This window comes from Echiichthys vipera (assembly GCF_963691815.1).
Source record: "Echiichthys vipera genome assembly, chromosome: 15".
Lineage (NCBI taxonomy): Eukaryota > Metazoa > Chordata > Actinopteri > Perciformes > Trachinidae > Echiichthys > Echiichthys vipera.
In genome coordinates, this window is record NC_139840.1 from 17,913,853 (window position 1) to 17,935,854 (window position 22,002).

Consider the following 22,002-nt stretch of genomic DNA (forward strand, 5'->3'; position numbering starts at 1 on the left):
TTTTTGATGAGAATGTACGTAGGCATTCAGGTATCGTGGAGTGTGCTTCTCTGTATGAGTGCTTTCAAATTTCTCTCATATGTCCTCTGTGTCTCCAGTGGGAAGTTTCCTTTTATACTTTATTATGTGATCTTCAGAAAAACAGCATGTTTTTCTTATTATCATAAAATAATGATATTTGAATCCTAAAAATATATTTCTTGGGACAGAACAGAATTGAAAAATTGTATCCACCCACGTCCTCTCTATGTCTTCCTCTGGCAGGGAGCATGAGTTTAGCTTGAGGCAACATATTAATTAACTGATCACCTGCAGCTAATAAAAGACATATAGATTAAGCATTAGTGGGATGACAAACCTCCTGTATGAGTGCACAATATACTCTACTACTCTTTGATTTTCTTCATTTTAGCCATATTTACAGCAACATCTTCACTGTCTGGTCCACACTGCACAACATCAGCACATCAATAGAATTACAGCATGGCCATTACTTCTGACCATTTCAGTTGTTAGATCAATGTTCCCCAATAAAACTTTCTGGATGTGCTCCAGTTTTTGTTTATCACAACTCCATTCCATTGCCAAGACAACACATGGATTCATGATGGAGGAACAACGGGAGGGGTGGAGAGAGAAGCGTGACTGGAACCTTCTCCCTCCCCAATCCTAATGTGCAATAATAACAAAACCAAGTTTCCCTTTGACCTCCATCTCTGCATGTCAAAGCTGCTGCAGCCCCGACAATAGTGCGGCAAACGTACACCCACGCATCTTAAAGGGGCTCCAAGGTCAAACAAACCACCACAGCTAGAGTAAAGAGGAATCCGGTAATGGATGCATTGGCCTCAGATGAGCCCAGCAACAGATGGACTGGCTACCGCAAAGCAGGAAATCTATTACCAAATGGTATAAAAGTACATATAGGGCAGATTATCAGAGGGGATCAGAAGAGAGGGAACAGTAAAAGTGTTTGTAGGCTAAGTGGAAGTCACAGCTAGAGCTGCCCGGGATGAAGCTTCAGTAAATCGAACCCTTTCCTATAAATGAAATACTTTATCATATATGATGAATATAGTCAAATTACTGCTGTTATTATTTAATGTATAACAATGTTTGTTTAGATTACAGTACTTTACTCAACATTATTCTCTATTATTTTAATTTATCTAATTAATCTCGTAATTCTCTTCATTTATGCAGGGCCACCTGTTTTCTGCCCCAGACTCACCTTAACAAAATGAAGTAATTTGGACTAAATGTAAAAACTATTTGAAAAAAAAGGGATAGGAATAGCATATTATATATCAGCTATAACTACTTTCAAGTTTCAAAAATGGACCTTATTCTCAGCAGCAGAATATTGTGTGTAATATTTACATATATTTTTAATATAAGTAAGAAAGGTATGGTATGTAAGTATCTGTGTGAATTTGGATTCAATCTATATAATGTAATATGTCTCAAGTTTGAGAGCATTGGGCTTTATAAACCCATTAGGGTAATACCCAAACTGCAATTTCATCCAGGTAAAACATGGCTTTTTTATGCAAAAAAAAAAAAGAAGAAGACATTTTGCAGATAGTTTCACCTGATGGGCAAAAGGTTTCCACCTGACAACAGCAGCATGTCCAAACACAGACACCTACACAACATTCACTCAACTGAAACGACGACAGAGAGCTCACGATCGCATTCCTTAATTTCTTTCGGCAACCTCTCTCTCCCTGTTGCTTACTCTTCAGAGGCAGCCGATCTTCTGTGCAGCGGCTCATTACGCAGGCTGATGGCTGAGTCCTTGTCAACTCACTGTCGAATTAGCATATCTAAGGCTGGCACAGACTCTTATCCCAGCAGGAGAGAGAACTGTATATACATACTGATGTCCACATAGTTATGCACTTGCATGTACTTCCCTAATTGTTAAACATCTCTGACATAGGAGAGAAGAAGTGTTGTGTAAATTATACGATTACATGGCCGGTCCTCAATTCAAATGCATGCCACATATTTGCTCCTTTCCATGAATCCAAAACACAGTCAATAAATTAATGTATGAATTATCACTGGTCATTAACAAGTTTTGTTAATGACCAGTCACTGCTGGTATTATTGTTTACCTTGTTTCCTGCGTATGTGTCGTCATATCTAGCTATCTTTATATCTATCTATCTATCTATCTATCTATCTTGTAGCTGTCATTTCTCAATTAAATAAATTTTTAGAAATCCATGGAGCATGCACATGCACATGCACACCACACACACAGAGGTGCTGTATCTTGCCAGCCACGACACCAATTAGTGAGCTCCTGGAGCTGGACTAAGGCTCCGTGACAACAGAGACCACCTTCATCTTCCTGGACGTCATTGTCATTATCCAGGCCATCATCATATCTCCATTAATGAGACATGCCAGCCATTTTTCCCTCTATGTTTCAGCTGTTTAGCAAAACCTACACATCAGTCAGGAGCCAAAGATGGGTGGTGTACAGCAGTTTTCGGGGCTTGCCGATAAACCCGTCTTGAGAGTGATAACAGTAGCCTTGAGAAACACAGTGCTCTGTTTTAATAACCTTGCATTGATCGATCATTCACATGGAATCATCCAATGGGGATGCCTTAATGTAAGCTCCGTAAATGGACTAGAAATGAATTCATCCTTTTATTGATTCACAGAATGAAAATCTTCCTTTGCAAGCACACAACAGACATTTAAAGTATGAACACACACTGACCAGGCACAACACTGCCCAGCTTTAACTGATCTGTGCTGCCTGATCATGTGCTGCCATCGTGAAGCAATGTATGTAAAATATCTCCAGCTCCTTTAGGGGGTGTTGTTCAATGTTCTGGAGACACACTATTGTTTTTGTCCATGATCCAATTCTCCTGTGTATTTCTGCTGCCATGGTATCACCTGTCTGGATTGGTCATGTGATATGTCGTCCACTGAGAGCTCATTATCTCACAACTGCAACACTACTGTTCTGCAACAACACCTATAGAACATTACCATACGTTTCACACTGCTTACTGTTTTGGTATATGATGTTTAGTGAAGATGAATTCTTAGCATAATACTGTAGCCGTTAAAAGCTGATTACTGAAACCTACATGACCATTTCCCTAAAGAATTTACTGTGAAATAGAATTAGTACTGATGTTTGAGGCTGTGTGTGCTGGTGAACAAATCCTATTTAAGTGCTTCGCAGGCGACCACGACCTGCCTTAGCATTTCTGTCACTAACCAGCCATTGCATGGTTTCCTGATGGAGATGAGATTTGTGACGCCAAATGAATTTCTCCTTGAGGGACGATAAAGTTGTGAATAGAATTGAAAACTGGAGTAATGGGGTAGAAAAACTGCATTTGTCCTCCGTCTCATTGCTGAAATCAGACAGAGAGTGTGTCTCGGTAAGTGAAGACATGAAATGCTTGTCAACGGTAAGAGACTTGCGCACAGATGCCTTCCGCCAATGACTAGTCATTACTTTCCTCTCCGTAAAACAAATACCTCATCCAACCTGGCATTCTTCAGTGCAGCGGAGACAGAGTAATCGTGCAATGCCACAAACAAATGTGGGGCTGCATTCAAGAGACATGTCAACCAGTCCCCACATCAGACAGCTGTAAATTTCCTGGACGCTGTCCCTCTTCCAAAGGTCTTTTACTTGAGCAGAGCTGTTTCACTGATGCACTAAAGATGTTCTTACACTAACTGGCATACGGAAGCGTGCCAAAACCTTTTCTTTCCCTGCATCTCTAGAAATTACTTCGACAGGGCTCACTTGGGCGGCACAAGCATCAGATCTATTTGTAAGGAAATATAAAAATGTTAACTGTAGAGTAGTGCAGAATGACTCAGATAAAGACTTTCTCCAGCCATGCTAGCGACTCTGTGAGGCTGTACATCGGCACAGCAGTGCTTTGATCTAAAGTCAAAGCATGACATCACAATTACAATGTTAACATGCTGATGTAAAGCACATACGATGATAGTTAGGGGCATTAACATGCAAACATTTGCTTATTAGCTGAAGTTGGTGCTAAATGAAAAGTTCCCAACTTTCTACTTCTCTACTTTCAGCACACTTGCTCGGACCGAACCCATTTGAACTGGGCAAACTACACACCTGTAACTTTTCGTGACTGTGTAGTGCATGGTTACAACGCAATCACGGTGATTTAAATCTGCCTGGAGACAGATAACACCTGGAAAAATACTCAAAACAGCCTCTGTTGTAGTTCCTGCTACAGCAGGTGTCTTCATGACCAAATTCAGCTTTGACGACACACAGACTCACAAGGTGAAAACAATACCAACGCCAGGGCTGTAAAATATTTGATGGCAATCTATCCGATATGTCAACCGACTAAGCAACATTACCATCCCTAGAAACTGCCATAGCATGGCTAAAACGTTATTCAGATTGACAAACAGGTCCATGAAACCTAAGCTAACCAAACCACCTGCTTACTTTTGACATAAGTGACATAATGGCCCAGGACTGAAATAAGATACTAAGAAAATGTATTTACCACAGAGTTACAATGTTACTTTCTACATTATTATATGGCTTTTGCAAGATCTTAAAAATATTTTGCATCCATCCAGCACTCATATGCATGCACTGAGGAGGAGCTTTTCAAACCAAGGGTTGAAAATAGTCCTGAGAACTTGTCAAGCTCTAGAGGCAAAGTGCATAGAATATTCTGGTGTTTGAACATTATTGGTACGCTACACTTCAAAGTAGATGGTGCCTACTCTTTCTCTAGGTTCTGATTAGGCAGTTTGTCTCCTGCTTTGTCAGCCATCTTGTCAGTCAGCCCTCCTAATGACTTCTGTCAGTCAGGGATGTAACTGTCAAATCGAGTCAATGGCTGCACTTCCCACTCCTCATGATTGGATAATGAGTTGTGTACATAAACAAATTAACCATTTTCAATGCAAAAGCTAGCAGAGAGAAAAGAAAAATGTTTCTTTTCACGCAGTGTGCAAAAACCTAAGAAGGAGACGGAGTTAGCTGTTGAGGTAGAGAGTAGGATTGACTGGAGGACAGCGAGGCAGCAGTAGCAGGGAAATGATGCCCTCTTTTGCATAAGGGAGAAGAGGAGGAGGGGGAGGGGTGAGAAGGAAGGTGAAGATGGCTTTAGATGTGGCAGTTGTGATGAAAAGAGAGGCAAACGACTGAAGACAAGAGGTGGAGAAGTGAAGAAGAGGAGAGAGGTAGTGGGGGTGTGTGCATTATTCATCCCTGCTGACACATCAGAATCTCTGATTCATCTGGAGAAGGGCATCAGTCAAGTCAGAACCTATCTCTTTGACACACGATGAACACACACACACACACACACACACACACACACACACACACACACACACACACACACACACACACACACACACACATAATTTTAAATTACCTGGTTTTTAAAAAAAGGATGATTTAGGGCTTGGCTTGCTTTTGAGAGTGACATCAGCAGACTGAGATTGGGATTTGCACAACATGGAGTTTCTATTAGTTCTAGTATTTACTTGGATAGAAATAGAAATGACTAGTTTCACCCACAGCGAAGGACATCCAACTTAAGTGTTATATTTTTACAAAATTATATTGTCTACAATATGTATGTCAATCCACATTATTAAAGATAATTTACATTCACACATAAATGAATCAGAGTGATGTTAGATGCATTGAACTTTAAAACCTCCTTCCAACATTTATGGATACAATATGATGGAAATTATTAATCTGGCCACCAGGATTTTGTAAAACAATAAAATATAAAATAATATGATTCCACAAAAACAAACATAAACAATAATGCTGATTCACTGCCATAATGTATCTCCAGAGACTGCCTGGTTTAAACAAAGGTTAAATTAATAAATAGACATTTATCATTTTATTTCAAATTCTGGATGCTCTTATTGAAATGTTTTTTGTGGGGTTTTTTTTGTTTTTAGGAAAGTGTTTTCCATATCCAAATCTAGATTTTATGGGTAAACGATAATACAGTGTGCAGAAAGTAAAACCCCTTTTGTGATATACGGGCTACATGAATGAAATTGACTTGACATAAGTTTAAATAGTTTTAAATGGGATTTGGATCAAACCTGTGAACTTATCAAAAAACATATATATATTAACAAGTATTCTTACTATTGTTATCACATTTCAACCGCATTGCCGAGTCCTAATGGGTTCATTCTGCATGCTGTATGCACTTTCAGGAGCGTCTGAATGAACAAGTAGAGAAATCAGACAAGCTCACAGTTTGGAAGGCTTTGAAAAGGTACATTTCTGTTATATCAATGCCTAGACAATGACAAAGATTCTGTGTGCTTGAAATACAGGTGGCTACGCTTCCAGCATCAAAGCCTCCCTCCTTCCAGTTGACTGGTGCAACAAAGCTAATGAAGTGTACAAAACCCATGGATGGGCACAACATGTAACACAAGGGAGGAGAGCAGAACATTTGTGGGTAATGCTGTTGCGAGAATCTGGGAATAAAACTTCAATGAGGCCTTTGACGTGAAACCAAAGCTGCTCCACTGGGAGCGCGTGTCATCCGGCATATTCAGGTCTGGATGGATCTTACTTACAAGGAGCAGGAAACCATCGAGGCCTATGGTTGAACCCTGTGAAATGCTATTTAAAGGGAGTACATGCCATTACTGATTTCATAAGCTACTGCTCCAAACAGTGCCTATGAATGAATACCTGTGGGGCTGAGTATCTCTTGGCTCATGGAGGCGCGTATTTGATCTGTTTCCCAGAGACAGACAGAGGAAATATGCCAGTTATTCTGCTTCCACATAATGACTTTTCCCTGACAAAATAATTGATCTAGATCCCTGGCCCTCTTATGAAGGTGGAGTGCAGTTCTCTGCAGGGAGAGGAGGTGAAAAGACAGGGGGAATTTTAAACCACTAAAGAGAGGAATCCATGTGTAAAATGACTGATTAAAATAATTAGGGATGTGGAAATGGTCTGGAACAATAACCAGCAAACGCACGGTGCCCCCAGGGAAAATATCCCATCTGTGCGCGTGGGGAGGAAGACCTCCCTCGGATTCACCACGACAGTGTGTTTTTCCAGTTTACACAGGCCACGCAGCGGAAATACAGAAAACCTAAACAGGCATCTGAAGTGCACATGATTAAATCTCAAACAAGCAAAAGCCCTCAGAAAATGTGTCAGGATGAATCAATGCATCATTAAATTACACTATGCCTGAGTGGCTGCTTTAACAGCAAATCCTACTGTGTATAATTATAGACATATGAGGATACAAAACACTGCCTATATGTGCAGATGGGCTTGTTTTAAGTAATGCTTGGGAGAAGCAGACACAGCAGCCACTCAATTGTCTAGAAAATAGTCCGGTTAAATAAGTCTGCCTTGCCACCTGGTGCCTTCCTCAATGAAAATTATTCTAATATTAGAATAATAGCAGATATGGATTATTAATATCAGCCCTGTGATAGCCCCATCAAAAATGTTAAGTATGGATTTCTACCTGGCTCTGGCATCTTTGAAATATACTAGACTACAATTATAACAGGACTTTTTAAAATGTCACTGACAAATCTCGAGGATGCTGCATTTATTTTTGTCATGAGGCTTTTGTTCTGCAATGTTATTTTCTCTATATTTATTTTTAGTTTTAAGACTTACAAAATCGGACTCATTTTACGCGGAGAGTGCTTTAAAGAGCCATCAGAAAAAAAGCCACTTTAAATGAGTGGATGAGGAACAAAGGCTCTGCCAGTCTGCCCTGGTCCCTCATGCTGCCCAGCCAACAATAAGGAGGGGGTGAAGAGGGACGCGCACTCACAGCGCTGTTGCCAACCAGCCTGCTCTGCACAACACCACGGTCGGATTTCTAACCAAAGTCTCAAGTGATGCTGGGATGAAGGAGGAACAAAAAAACGCAAATAAGACTCCCGGCCCCTGAGGGAGGCTTAACAGTAAAATGCCACCTTACAATACCATATTAGTTTCCAAAGGTCTATTTGACAAATGAAAATAACACGTCTAGGTGGGGTGCGTGGCTGCAAAGAAACAACATAAATAAACTGTTTAAATGATGAAGGACGTTGGTTACCTTGATAGGAAGTGCTCCGTCTTCTTTACTGTCTGGTAAATTCATGTGGGTGGATTTGCAGCTGGAAGCTTCCTCGGAAACAGCAAGGATAGGAGACATGAAATCCAGTGGCAGCGGAGCTCCACTCAGAGAAAGGTCTGTCTTTGTGGGGGATGCATGCACGCATCGCCGGCGTTTCCTCCACCGTCCTCGCTGTCGACCGTGCTCTCTGGAAGGCAGCGGGTCACGGGCTGCTCCTCAGCCCTTTTGTCGGGTGAGCATTGCCGGTCGAGCGGCCTCAGATACTGCTGGTTGATGTCATTGATACTCCCTGCCTTCTTCCTTAATGCCCTCCTCCTTCTCTCCCTCCCTCTCTCTCTCTCTCTCTCTCTCTCTCTCTCTCTCTCTCTCTCTCTCTCTCTCTCTCTCTCTCTCTCTCTAACACACACCGGAGCTCTCCCCCTCCCCCCTACACATGACGTGATGCAGGCAAGATCTCCAATAGCAACCGTATCCCCCATCACCCCTATTACCCCCATTTCCACCCCACGCACCCCTCCACCTCCTCCAGCTCTGCCGGATCGCTGACTGGTGCAGAATAAGGGGATGCTGAGGCAGGTTGGTCCTGTGTTTTGTTGACTGATTTCCCCCCCACTGTGTCCCCATGGGCTCAAATGAAGATAAGCACCTTGAAACCCCGTAGATTCCCATAATATAGTGTCTAATTATAGCTGCTGGCAGGAAGTCAGAGTCAGAGCCCCATATCAACTCCTACAGAACAGAACTCCCTAAATTACAACTGAACACTTTAAATAAGAACTCACTGTGGGACATTATAACACCACAAGAATATGTGTTGATTAATAACTTTCTTTTATTCACTTAGTGAATACTGTATCTTCTACTGCATTATACTCAAAAGTGTTTCTTGTATTTTATGCACCATATTTATATCAATAAGACTGGTTTAATATGAATCCTCATTGATATCAATAAGGTCAAGTAATAAATAATATTTTGCCTTAATTTAGTTTCTTTTTTTAAAGGAATGTGGAGCAAAATTATTTTGAAAATTTAGGGATTTTTTTTCTGGGTTTGACTTTTAATTATATCAAATTGCCAAACGATTCCTACGGAACAATTACAATATTTGTTCTTGTGTCACTTTATACCTTGGCAAGATCCTAAAGAAACTGAAACTTTTTGTCAGCAGAAAACATCACATGAAAATGGCTGCGGGCATTTTATGGAGTAACTGACCTTTATCTTATGATGTAAAATACTGTGGAAATGACACTGAAAGACCCCAGTCTGGTACAATTATTGTCAACCCACTCATTTTGCTCGAAAATATCAATACAAATTAAACTGAAAAAAAAAAAAATAAATGTGAAAATGATAACAGAGCCATTTGGTTTAAGTTCTAAAACATGTTCCTTGGGCAAACACAGGCTTTTATTTTTCAGATTTGCTCTTATTTAGGTCACACAACATGACAGAAACAACTGCCATGAGGCCAAACTCTGAGGTGTATGGTGAGTGGGGAGTATGGTGTTGGAGAATGGCATGAGACCTCAGGACTGCACAAAGGAGGCTTTATTCGAACATCTTATTATCTTATCTGCAAACTCAGAGTCAGCAACTCTCCCTACCTGAATTTGTTTATCCAGATACATTAGAAATACATAATAAGCCCTGCCTAATAGATTTGTGAAAGTCACTCTGACCAAGTCATTCTCTTCCTCGCTCTCTGACACAAAAACAGTTTTGCGTGTGAGAGAGAGACAATTAAGGAAAAGAAAAATTGACCAACTGCCATCATTTCTGATAACTGGGAGATACAGTTTTTGAATGTATCACAAGCTCTATAGAGGAACAAAGGCTGCCCCTCAGATTGATTTCCTTTGTTGCTAGTGACATCTAGTGGGAAGTTACTTTCATGTGACGTTGGATGCGTTGGACGATTGGATGCATTTACACAAAAGGTTCATGAATGCAGGGCCATATGTGACAGTGTTTCTCTGGCTGGTCTCTGTTGTTGGCAGAGTAAATGTTCCCAAAATGTTTTTAACATTACAACAATAAAAATAAGCTCTTAAATTAAGACAAAGAATATGTTTTGGCTATGCTGGATAGGACACATTTTCTTTTTGTATATCCCATCATTAACAATAGTTCCTTCGACCTCTTGGCATCATAGGTCCTGTGTCCAATATCAACATTTTAATTTATGTCCCCAATCACTTGGCAGCCTTTAGTGAAAGGCCAGACGTCAGACGGGCTTTAGCTTTTTCATGTATGATCTAGTTTAGCAGGTAGACAGGTTGTCACAGGGACTTGAGCCCCTCTTTACCAGCTGCTATTTCTCTACTCACTATGCTAACAAGACACCTGTCACATGTGCAGTAACAATAGCACATCATTCATATTTTAGGTTAAGATAACTCCCTAGCAATTCATCTATAAAATAAATTAGCTTGTACTGTTTCTGTTTCCGGTCAGAATAATGCCGTCTCTGTTGTCTATGTGCTGTCTCTGCCAGTCACACAGTGACCTGCCAGACTGTATAGCATTACAGTATTCCCATTTCCAGAGTTTAGGCTAGGGCAAAAGATCCCTAAAATTAGCAGGGTAAGTGCCCTGTCGCTACCGCTGCCCTGCAGCAGTGACGTTAATTGCACTCTATTTATACTTCTGCAGGACTCAGAAAGATCGAGTTTCTGTTATGCTTTATTCCAGCGCCCTCAAGTTTATGAGCAGAGCAGTGGAAAACCCATATTCAGTCTATAAGTGGAGCTGAATTAAGTGGACAATGATTATTTTTTAATATTCTGTTAATGTAAGACTTTTTATGCGTCTTCCACTTTCTAAATAACACATTTTATGGACTTGGCTGCACTGATGGGGTAGTAGGGTATTTTATGTTCAGCCACTGCAACCATTTCAGTCCATTTATATATGTAAAATGATGCTCTTAATGCAAATGCTGCCATTTTAAGCACTCAAGCTAAAGAACTAGTGATAACCCCAAGCACGGAAGGAGAGATTCATTTTTCAATTTCCAGATACTTAATGCTAGTACTGTGCGGTAACCAGATGATATACCAGTTTAATTTCACGTATGATATACATTTGCATAGTGGAAACAATTGCCATTACTCTTAAATAAGCAGCGAAATATATACAGAAATGTTCACCAGCAAGAGCTACAGCCGGGGAAAGCTGCAAGTGCTATGACCGGGGAGCCCTATTAACTACCTTAAGTACACTTCTAACTAATGGTTATAACGTTTAACACAACAATAAATAAAACACAACTATCTTTAACACTACAAAATGCCATTGCACACCACCATTTGTGACACAAACAATTTGTAACACTAATAGTTTCACATTTACAAAACCACACCACTGAATGGCATGTTTCAACTGATAGTCGATGTACTCCTGCCAGTAGAATAAGCCACTACAAACCTATAATAAGGCCCAGTCATGAAACAAAACAAACCAAACCAAAAAATAATGTGATACAAATCTTCGGTATAGAAATGTAGAAAATGCGCAGCAAAACTGAGCCCACAGACGCAACCACACACACGCAGGTTATGTTGTGATACTGAATTTTATTCAAGTATCTCCAACGATCTTTTGTTCTTGAGTTATCGTCAGTTAAATGAATCAGTTGAGGAAGAGAAAGGCAGCAACAGTTCATAGTCTGAATGTAAGTTATCCATTTAGGATTTAGAGCCTCTCAAGTGGGCATTGAAAATTGGTGGTGCTTAGCACAGACAGACAAACAAAACATTCAGGATAACACAAGATTAACAAAAGACACACTATTCAAAATAAGACTAAGATGCAGGAATGGCCGGCTCCATTTCTGTGGACTGCATCTGAGTATAAAGGGACGATTCACTGCAAAACAGAGTTGACACATGATATTGGATGGTTCACTTGTGGCTTTTCCCCATAGATACAAACAAGAAGGCTTCAGCTCTGTCCTAGTTCTGACGCTGCTCCTTTGCCTGAGTTAATTGAATATCTTTCCTGATGTTAACGTTACCCTGAAGCGCAGGGATGTAGGCACGCTTTAGGCTCAATTTTGAAATTGTTCATTCGGACTTAGGCAAACATTTGAAGAAAACATTCGTAGTTTATAAATTCAGCAGATACCAATTAATTGTCAATGAAGCAGCCCCAGTTGTGAGTCATAATCATGTGAAGATAAGCATGTAATCCTGTGTTAAATCTGTTTATATAGTGAATTTTTGCTTAAAAAACATTGCCTCTGATTGGAATATCACAAATTGCATAGGTTATAAATGTCTATTGGGAGACTGGGGAGTAATTCATACAACTGTATCAGCTCTTTTTACTCAAAGGGATAACACTCAGCCTCGACTGGAGTTCCTGATCTCCTTCATGTACAGCTCCACTTTAAGTTATTAGATTTTAATTAGGAGGATAAGTTGCTTTTCATTTTGCCACCAGTTTACAGTCTAACAGAACATGGCTCCAAGGTTGACATTTGGCACAGTAGATTCAAACACCTTCTTATATCAAAGAAACATAGCAGATGGTATACATGTATATATGTGTAGCACCAGCTAAAAATGACCAACAAGCAAGATCGGGTTGTTGAGTTTGTACAAACGCTTTCTTTCTGAATTAATTTGGAAAACAACTCTGTGAGTTACCATATCCACTCTTCATTTTCATGCATATTATCTGGCTAGTTTGATCAGATGCTTCCTATCAGTAATACTAAAACCCATCTTTCATACAATCCAGACACCACACACACACACACACACACACACGCACACACACACACACGCGCACACGCGTACACACACACACGCACACACAAAGAGGGAAAATGCATTAAAGCCTATATCAAGTTGAACATTAGAATCAAGCAATAACTGACCAGATCTCAGCCAGATATTTAAGCCCAGAGGCTGGATGTTTATTGCTATGTCTGACACAAGGTTGGTAAGTCCAGGAGCGGAGCGGAGACCAATAGGAGACAAAGATGAGGAGAATAGTGTGGGGAAGAAAGGTTGTGGCAAGTCATAGTAAGGTATGAGGAAGAACAGGAAGAATAGTGCAGGGCTGCCTCAACAGGGGACAGTAGTGGATGTCAGTGCAGTTCAATAAAAGCCTCCATCTCCTCAGAGATGAGTCCCCTGTAGGGCAGTCTGTGCTTTTCAATTGCACGCGCCGCCAGGCACTGAAGGGTGACATAGTTCAGTGGGAAGAGGGCTGGGTGCCCGCTGCTCTGCTCATCCAGCAGCTCGTAGGCTGTCTTCCTCTGTGCATTTGTGGCGTCAAAGTGAGCCCCAGCCTTCATAAGTAGTGCCATAATCTCTGGACAACCGTTGTTAGCAGCGATGTGCACAGGCGTATTGTTTTCACTGTCACGTGAATCCACATCTGCACCACATTCTAGGAGCAGCGCTGCCACCGCCTGTGAGGGAAAGCGGCCGACAGGGTAGCGGCCAACAGACGTGGTCTCCTTGTCCACAGCCATGTGAAGAGGAGTGAAGCCGCTCCGACCACGAGGGTTCAGCTTTAGCAGACGGTAGACTGTGTGCTTCTTCTGATGCTCCTGCTCTGGGCTGCACTCCAGCTTCTCCAGTAGAAAGATGAGGTGCAGGATGATGGAGAGAGCTTTAGTGAACTGAGGAGCCTCAGGGGGGTTGTCCTTCTGCGCCACAGCTCTCTCTACCTCCTTCACACTTTTCCCCAGCACAGTCATCAGATCATGAAAGGTGACACGTGTTGACAGGGTGCCTTTGGCCCGGTCTTGAAGGACAAAAGAGAAAAGCTCTGCAAAGGACAGGAAACTGGAGGCTGTCATGGGACTGAGAGGGTCCAGGTTGCTCTGTTGCATGTCTAAAGCATATTTCCACAGGCTGATGCAGCGTTCAAAGTTGCCCGAGTCAGCATAGACAGCTCCCCTGTAGCGGATGTAGTAAGAGGTGTCAGGGTGAGATGGCCCCAGAATGCGCTCTCTAACCAACAAGGCCTGCATCCTCATTTCATCAGGGTCTGTGATCAAAGCTTCCAGTTCCTCTGCAGAGCTCACCTCCTGTGCACAGCCATAGGCAGGGATAGGAGGGCCAGGTGGAGGCTTAGCCAGGGATCCAGTTTTATCCCCTGGTTGCCTCAGCTCCATGGCCCTTCTCCAGTACCTCATCGCCCCCAATAGATCCCGCTTTTTGTCCACAAAAGTAGCCCCAAGGAGTTCAAGTGCATCGATGCGTTCCTCTCTGGAGGTGCGGGGCTGGTGGGCGAGATACTCTACAATGTTAGTGTGACCCGTTACACTTGCAGCGAGGAGTGGGGTCATTCCGTATCCATCTCTCTCCATGCGAGCATTGCACTTTAGCAGCATCTTCATGATATCCAGGCTACCTGACTCTGCACAGTCGTGGAGGGCGGTGTTACCTTTTACACTCTTGCGGTTGACATCAGCACCGCGATCCAGGAGGAACTTGGCGATCTCCTTGTGGCCCTTGTAACAGGAGATCATGAGGCAGGTGTGGCCGTGGCGGTTGGCCACCTCCATGTCGGCCCTGTGCTCCACCAGGTAGCGGACGATCTCCAGGTGACCGTCAAAGCAGGCAGCTCGGAGCGGCGTTGAGTTTGTTAGTGTTGCGTTGTTCACCGAGGCACCGTGTTTCAGTAGCGTCTTAACAACAGGGAGGTGACCGGCTGCCGAAGCTGCCCACAGCGGCGGCGCCCCCTCGATGGTCTCGCCATCAAAGTTAACCGCCCCCCCGAGTTCAACATTTGCTTTACAATGTTCAAGGAGGTAGTCTACAACCTCTAAATGTCCGTACCGAGAGGCTATCAACAGAGGGGTGCCTCCCTGTGTTTTCTCCTCGGCCAAAGCCTCCAGCTCCTCATGAGTTTTGTTGCTCAGCAACTTCTGGATAAGTTTCAGCTTACCATCTCTGGCCGCGTTGAAAACCGCCGTCGGTATGTCCATTTTACAGGCTCTGTGCTGTCGCGCAGGACACCAACCCCATAACCACTCGTTTATGGAAAAACTGGCGAGTGTGGTTTTAAATGGCACAGAGCGGAAATCTTAGTTTGGACTTGGTTTCTAGCTCACATCTTCCTGCCATTTTGAGGGTGCTGTCAAGATGGCGTTTGTGTTGTTTGACAGGTCTATGTTTACGATGTTGCGAGGCATTGTGGGTGACGTAGTTTTGATGGAATTCCTTCTTCCAAGGGCAGGAGGGATTTTTACCTTTATGTAAAACTACATTTCCCTTGATGCATGTGGCTAGAATGACCTACCAGCTGATGGGTTCGTTTGTTATGGTTGTTCGGACCCACAAGAAGCACCACTTCAGTTAGACAGAGAGGGCCAGCTGATGCCCGGTAAACAAACCAAACACACCCTCAGTGGTAAATTGATTCCTATCACCATGGATACGTAAACACCGTGTTTGAAAATAAAATAAAATAAAATGTAATTCAATTTAATTTAATAAATAGAAATAAAATGTTTGGTCGTAGAGAGGGGACTTCCTATAGGCATCCCTGCAAGTGGTATCCTTAAAACCCTAAATACATAAAAAAAAAAATAAGACATAAATATTAAAATATTTTTATTGATTGAATATTTTTGTCGTATTATCACATTTGAAACATTATGTTTTGCTATGTCAAATGATAGAAAACACATTAATTAGGCCATAGCTGTGAACTCTGACACTGACATTAGGAGTTGCAGAAAGAAATGAGGCACTATTGATCTGTTTCTTTCTATGATATTCCCCCATAAAGAAAAAGAAAGAAATGTATATATGTGCTCACCCTTTATTCACAAATAACCACAACATTTTCCTAATGCATCTTTCACCAATCCCTATCAAACTACCATTTCAGATCATCAGTGTCAGTCTAAGTTATAATTACAGGCTAAAGGGAAGCCGGAAATAACATACACAGTCAGGTGACATGCTTCTGCAGTCCTGCAGAATATTGACTGGAATATTGACATGCATGTGCATGAACACTGCTCTGGGCCTTGCATTCAATGGAATGTGGATATTGACTTTTCCTTCTGCATCTCTCCACAGTATGAAAAACCATCTACTTTCACATGTAGTATATCACAGCTGTTGATGAGAATTGAGCAGCAATGTAGGATTACAATATTTAAGAAATTCATCCAATAATGTCACTTCTGGAGATTTGAATACTGCTGCAATTGCATGACACCTCTACTCGCCATCAGCATCACGGAGACCTAGATGACAATAACTTTCAGTTTATTTTCTTTAAAGTGGAATTTCAGTATTTTTCAACCTGGGCCCTGTTTCTCCATGTATTTCTGTGTAAGTGACTCATGGCCACAACCTTTTTTAAAAATTGGTCCAATATTAACCTATTGTTATTACCTGGATGTACATTGATTGCCCATTTGATTACACACTCAATATTGGACACATTTCAAAATAGCTTATTGCCATTAGTCACTTATACAGATATGCATGGGGAAATAGGGTCCTAATACTGATATTCCCCTCTAACTAGAGGATGGAAACCCAAATCATCCTTGAACAAATGTAAATTTTTATTATGTTCTCTTTTATATAAGTATTTATTCTTCATTTAACTAAAAGGTAAAATAATGTGTCAGTGGCACATGCAAAGGAATTCAGGATACATCAAAAGTGTCAGAGCCTTGCTGGCATGTGTGATATTCACTGCATATACAGTATTTTCTTTTGTCAAAAACAAATGGAATCATCACATTGCATGGATGACTGGCAAATGACGGAGTCACTCCATCACCTCTGACAATATCACAAACAGAGCTGCCCTGACTGTTAACATTATGATTTCTAAAATATCCCGACAGCTCAATGCCTGATGTTTTGCTTAATTCAGAGCTTATTAGACAACCACTTTTCAATTATTTCCCTCACCAAGCCTACAGGGGCAAACATAATTACTTATTTTTCATTTTATCTATTTGCTTTCAAGTCTGTGGAAAATGAATATTCTTCAAGATCACAGAGGAATGTGTAGCATGTGGTACTTGGAGCTGGCTGCAGATCAGTAGGGAAACAAGCCCAAGAATGTTCTCCGAGTCTGTAATGTATTTTCTCCTCTTTTCAGGGTGAGCAGAGTGCCTTGCCCAGTTTATATGGCCAGAAGGCAGGAGACACCCAGGGCAAGTCACCAGTCAATTAAAAGATACCAAAAAATGATTTTGATGCTTTAAATTTGAATATTTTAAGGGTTTTGTGAGGTGTGATTCTGATGTTTCACCAGCAGAGGAGGCATACGACCTGTTGTTCTTTATTGCTCTGTGGAACCAATAATGTCTGACAGATGTATTAGTATGGACAATAGTGTATGATTTTCTATTTCTCCTCCCTCAGCGCAAATGCATTTATGTATCAACCCAAACATATAAATCATGATAAAGTCTCACTGTAGATGAATTATAGATCAGGAGAATACATACCAACATTTGTTTCAGGAGCCACGATTCTACCTCCTGCCATCCATAATAACTATTGAACCTCCTTGGAAAACAGCTTGGATGGGAAATATGTTTTTTTTCTTATTATTAAACAGGGAATTTGAATGCACAGAGACAATATTGCGTGCAGAGATGCAGGATTAAAAGCCTCACAAATGGCACCCATTGTCTCAGAGGACCCAGCCTCATACTTGTTTGCAAAAATGGAAAGCTTGGGAGTTTATAATCACAGGCTTACTGTTGATCCTGCGGAATTAAAAGGACAAAATCACTGAGAGAATGTAAAAAAAAAGAGAAAATAAAAAATTAAAAAATCAGTAAATGTTTACTGTTTTTATTCACAAGTTCAAAAGCATGTCACATATCAACTGTCATATTAACACAACATCCATGAGCAATCAAATCTAATTCCCAAATATAACTTATTTCAAGTACACAGAGGCATTATTAGTTTCTCCAGGAACATGCAAAAAGCAACATGTAATATCAATACAAGAACGATATCTCCAACTTTAACAAGATCATCATCATTGCATCACAGCTGATATGATATTGAGCCACATCAAAATGCTCATGTGAGAGGGCAACACTTTTTGTAACTCAATGCTTCAAGAGATATACACAAACTGCAACAACAGCTCCACTGTTCACATTGCTAATAAACTGATAAGCATGTACTGTATGTAATGGTGGTTTCCAACTTGCTAAACCTCAAAAGACCTCTGAAAAAAAGCTAGTGATGACGTTGGTGTATGTAACACAGTGTCGGAGATACAATTTCCTAGTATTTACCCACTACTTATCAGATCCGTGCAGTGGGATAAAACCATAGCTGGAGAAGAAAGATGTGGAGCTGTTTGTTTTCACACATTTTCTCCCTGCTCCCTAGAGGCCTGCAAGCAGCTCACTGAGCAGCACCTCCCTTTCTCCGAGAAGCACATCTCTCCTCAGACTGGTTCCTTTGTTCACTACCTTTATCTTCATGGCCAGACTCTTTACCTGTGCCTGTGGCAGCGCATCAAAAAAAAAGTCTTCGTTGAATACTGGATTCCTGCTATTCTTGATGATGGTGCTCCTCTGTTTCTGCTGTTTGCCAGGGTTCAGGTACAGTGCTACGCAGCAGTTGATGCTTTTAAGATCCGTCTGCCTGTCATAAAGGGCCTCGGCTGTGAGCACGCGCACCCTCAATCGAGCTGCCTCTGGCTCGTAGTGAGTGCTCAGCCTCAGTGTACCCCCCTTGTGGAGGTTGACTGTATGCTCACGCTGCAGGAGGTCCGGCGTTGCACCCCTAAGGCCACTGCTTTTACATCCACGGAAGGCAGGAGAGGGAGGGCAGCGCATGCGGCGGCGCTGCATGTTGGGGCTGTTGTCTGCTGAGCTGCAGTCATCAGTGGAGAGAGAACTGTGACGCGCCAGTGAGCGCTTGGCACGAGACATCTTGAGGGAGAGAGAAAAAGCAACTGGTAAACATACAGAAAGAAGCCTCATGGTGAATCAGACAAGAAAAACACAAACACACTTAACACATTAATTGATAGCCTTAGAGAAGCGACTCCATGCTGTATGCACACTTTTGAAAACAGACCTCACCTTGGCTTGTGTCTCCTGGGTAATGGAGCGTAGGAGAGAGGCAGAGCGGGACAGGAGAGGTGAGGTAAAGGGGGATGACTCTGCTGATGAGCAGGTGTCGCTCTCTCCGCCACTGAAATAGCGGTAGGGGTTGGGGTCAGCTGGGGCCAGAAGAGTCCCCCCTTGGGAGCGTCTCTGGGAGTTCGGGGAGGTGAGAGGGCTGCTGGGGTCGCTGTGGAAGAGGCTCTCCTTGCGGCGGGTATGAGGAGACTCGACCAGGGTGGAGAAGCCATATGAGGTCTGAGCCTTGGGAACATACGGCAGAGACATTGCAGTCTGTGACTGGGGGTCAGCATTAGTGTTAACACTGACCCTGTCCACAGATCCACCACCTGGCTCATCAGCGCTCTCTATTTGGATGATGTGACGGTTGGCTGACTTCTGGAGATTGCGTGCGTCTCCTCCCAGGCGGGAAAAGAGGCGAGGGCTGCAGGGGTTCTTGCTGCTGCGAGCTCTGGGGCTCTGGCTGCAGATGGCATGGTCAGACACAGAGGGCCGTAACGTGGAGCAGTGCTGAAGTTCTGGGGTAAGAGATTCCTCTGCTGGGCAGCAAATAAGTTTGGGTGGGATGAAGAAATCAGGGATCTTTTCTGGAGTGAGGACATTAGCATAAACAGAGATAGGAATGGCCTCTATGGTCTGCGGGGGCTGGGATTGTGTGCCACTGCTCTCCACAGAGCTACGGAGCTTCTCCAATAGCCACATGCCCACTCAAATGCCTCAGCTGACAGTTTTTCTGTTAACGGAAAAGTGATGCATGAAGAAGAGCACATCCAAAGAAACAAAGAGAAAAAAATCAAAAGATTTAGACCTCTTCATTATTGATTATCATTTCCCTTATCTTTTCTTTACACTTCAGTTAAATATTTATACATATGAACATATACACATGAACATAACACAATTTAGTAAAGGGGAGGTATTAAGAGGAAACATTTCAGTTGCAGCCAATAAACAAACATATATTTCACAATTCTTAAATTAAAGGAGTATTGAGCCTCCAGAGAGCACTTTTATTAAATGTGAAATCAATGCGCAAACATAGTGAGATGAAAAAAAATAATTTAAATCTCTCAACGTTTTTACACGAGCAAATTGAATTCCAACAAATTCTGCGTTTTTAAACAAATGAAACTACAGATATTTCTTCTTCTTAAAATCACTTTAAGTCGTCGCAATGTTAATAGCTCGGTGAAATCCTTAAATTAAACAAACCAAGGCGAAACTGAATAACTTTTCTCCTCAAACAGACCACATTGACATTAGTCGCGTTTCACATCAAACGTGAAATATATACCAACCTGTTGGCTGTATAACTCTTTTCCTTCCTCGTCGGCGACCTCTCCGAGCGCTCTGTGCGTAAAAGGTATTCTCCAAGAGTGATCCAAAACGCTTGCCAGCGGGAAAAGGCTGCTAGATCAGAAACTCTCGCCTTATATGACGGGGAACTCTCACTTCTGAGCCAATGAGAAGGTTGTTAGAGCTTCCCATGATCTTTACCATAAAAACGAATCCCTGCGCAGGAACTGTAGGAAAACTACTTTAAAGGCTGTTGTTTCACGCCCTCACTAATTGCTGCACACGCCTCATTGATTTTTAAAGAGAGCATCACATGGATTAGGCTTCATATGCCTTCTACGTGATATCTATTCTCTCGCATGCATTGTTATCTCCCTAAGGTGCGGACAGACTGACACCTTGATTGGATTTCCGGTGACAAAGTGATGTGGAGTGACAATATGTTGTGCGCACATCCGCTATCGACTCATTTACCTATTATAGTGGAAGAGAAAAGTTTAGTCTTACAGGATTAGAGGAAAGGCAGCGGATAAAATCAACAGCATGACAAAGACACTGCAGAAGTTTCATGACAAGCACAAGTAAAGCAGTCATATTAAGTTGAATTACCATTATGCCTCTGTTGTAAACTGTTGTAAAACTTTTCTATGCCTGTGAATAAACCTATAAATCATTACAAGTTGTCATAACTGTCTCTCTATCGAGTTAGTTTTGGGATAGTTTCTTTAAAAAACGGTGTTTGTCTATAAGTCTTCTTATGGTCGTGTCAATAGATTTGCCAGAATATGTCCCCGGTGAGCCGTAACATTCACAGACTCTCAACTGCTTGATGTACCCAAAACTCAGAAAAAGAGACCTGCGGCGAAGCTGCCGTCTGTGAATTTGGACCCAGTCTTTGGAACGGTCTCCCTGTTCATCTAAGGACAGCAGCTCTAAATGAGGTCTTTAAACCCCCCACAAAACTCACTTTGTAAGATGTGCTTTTATCTGTAATGTGCTATTCAGAGCTCAAACAAGTAGTCAATTAATCGATTGCTGATCTAATAGTCAGCTTTTTTAATAATGGATGAACTGTTCACATTTATCATTTTGGCATTTTTTTCAAAACTTCTTAATTGTAATGATTATTTCACTTTTCTTTCTCTTACATGAGAAACTGAATATCTGGGTTTTGGACTACTTACTATCTGGAGCACCAAATAATGATTAATCGATTAATCAAGAAAGAAATCAGCAGATCAATTGAGAATGAGGGTTTGTTGCAACGTTACTGCTATTACTACTTCTTATACCTTTTTTTGAAGCCCTGCCATTTCCCCCTTTTGACTATGTTTATTTAAATGACAGAGTTTTTTTGATTCCCTGCAAGTATCTGGCAACACTTAACTTTTTATTTATTATTATTTATCAATCCTCTTCATCCCTGATGGGAGAAAAGGCTTTGACGATCTCCTTCAAGACCTG

At 41.8% G+C, this 22,002-nt stretch overlaps 3 protein-coding genes across 3 annotated transcripts in view; all 3 read right to left on the bottom strand.

Annotated features, from left to right (window-relative positions):
* Positions 1–13,136, bottom strand: part of LOC310958112 (receptor-type tyrosine-protein phosphatase S-like) — a 68,473-nt gene extending 55,337 nt beyond the window's left edge. Inside the window, exon 1 of the mRNA XM_083928925.1 lies at positions 13,027–13,136. The gene's annotated coding sequence lies outside the window, so the exon portion shown is untranslated. The remainder of the gene's footprint in view (positions 1–13,026) is intronic.
* Positions 11,313–15,245, bottom strand: fem1a (fem-1 homolog a). The gene has a single exon (XM_083928926.1). It carries the CDS (start codon positions 15,091–15,093, stop codon positions 13,240–13,242), a length of 1,854 nt encoding a protein of 617 aa, XP_083785052.1. The 5' UTR covers positions 15,094–15,245; the 3' UTR covers positions 11,313–13,239.
* Positions 15,246–18,495: 3,250 nt separating this feature from the next.
* LOC310957414 (C2 calcium-dependent domain-containing protein 4C-like) lies at positions 18,496–19,944 on the bottom strand (the record flags this gene model as incomplete). Its single annotated transcript, XM_083927969.1, has 2 exons — positions 18,496–19,047; positions 19,201–19,944. The coding sequence occupies 2 exons, from the start codon at positions 19,942–19,944 to the stop codon at positions 18,496–18,498; spliced, it is 1,296 nt and encodes a 431-aa protein (XP_083784095.1).
* Positions 19,945–22,002: the final 2,058 nt, after the last annotated feature.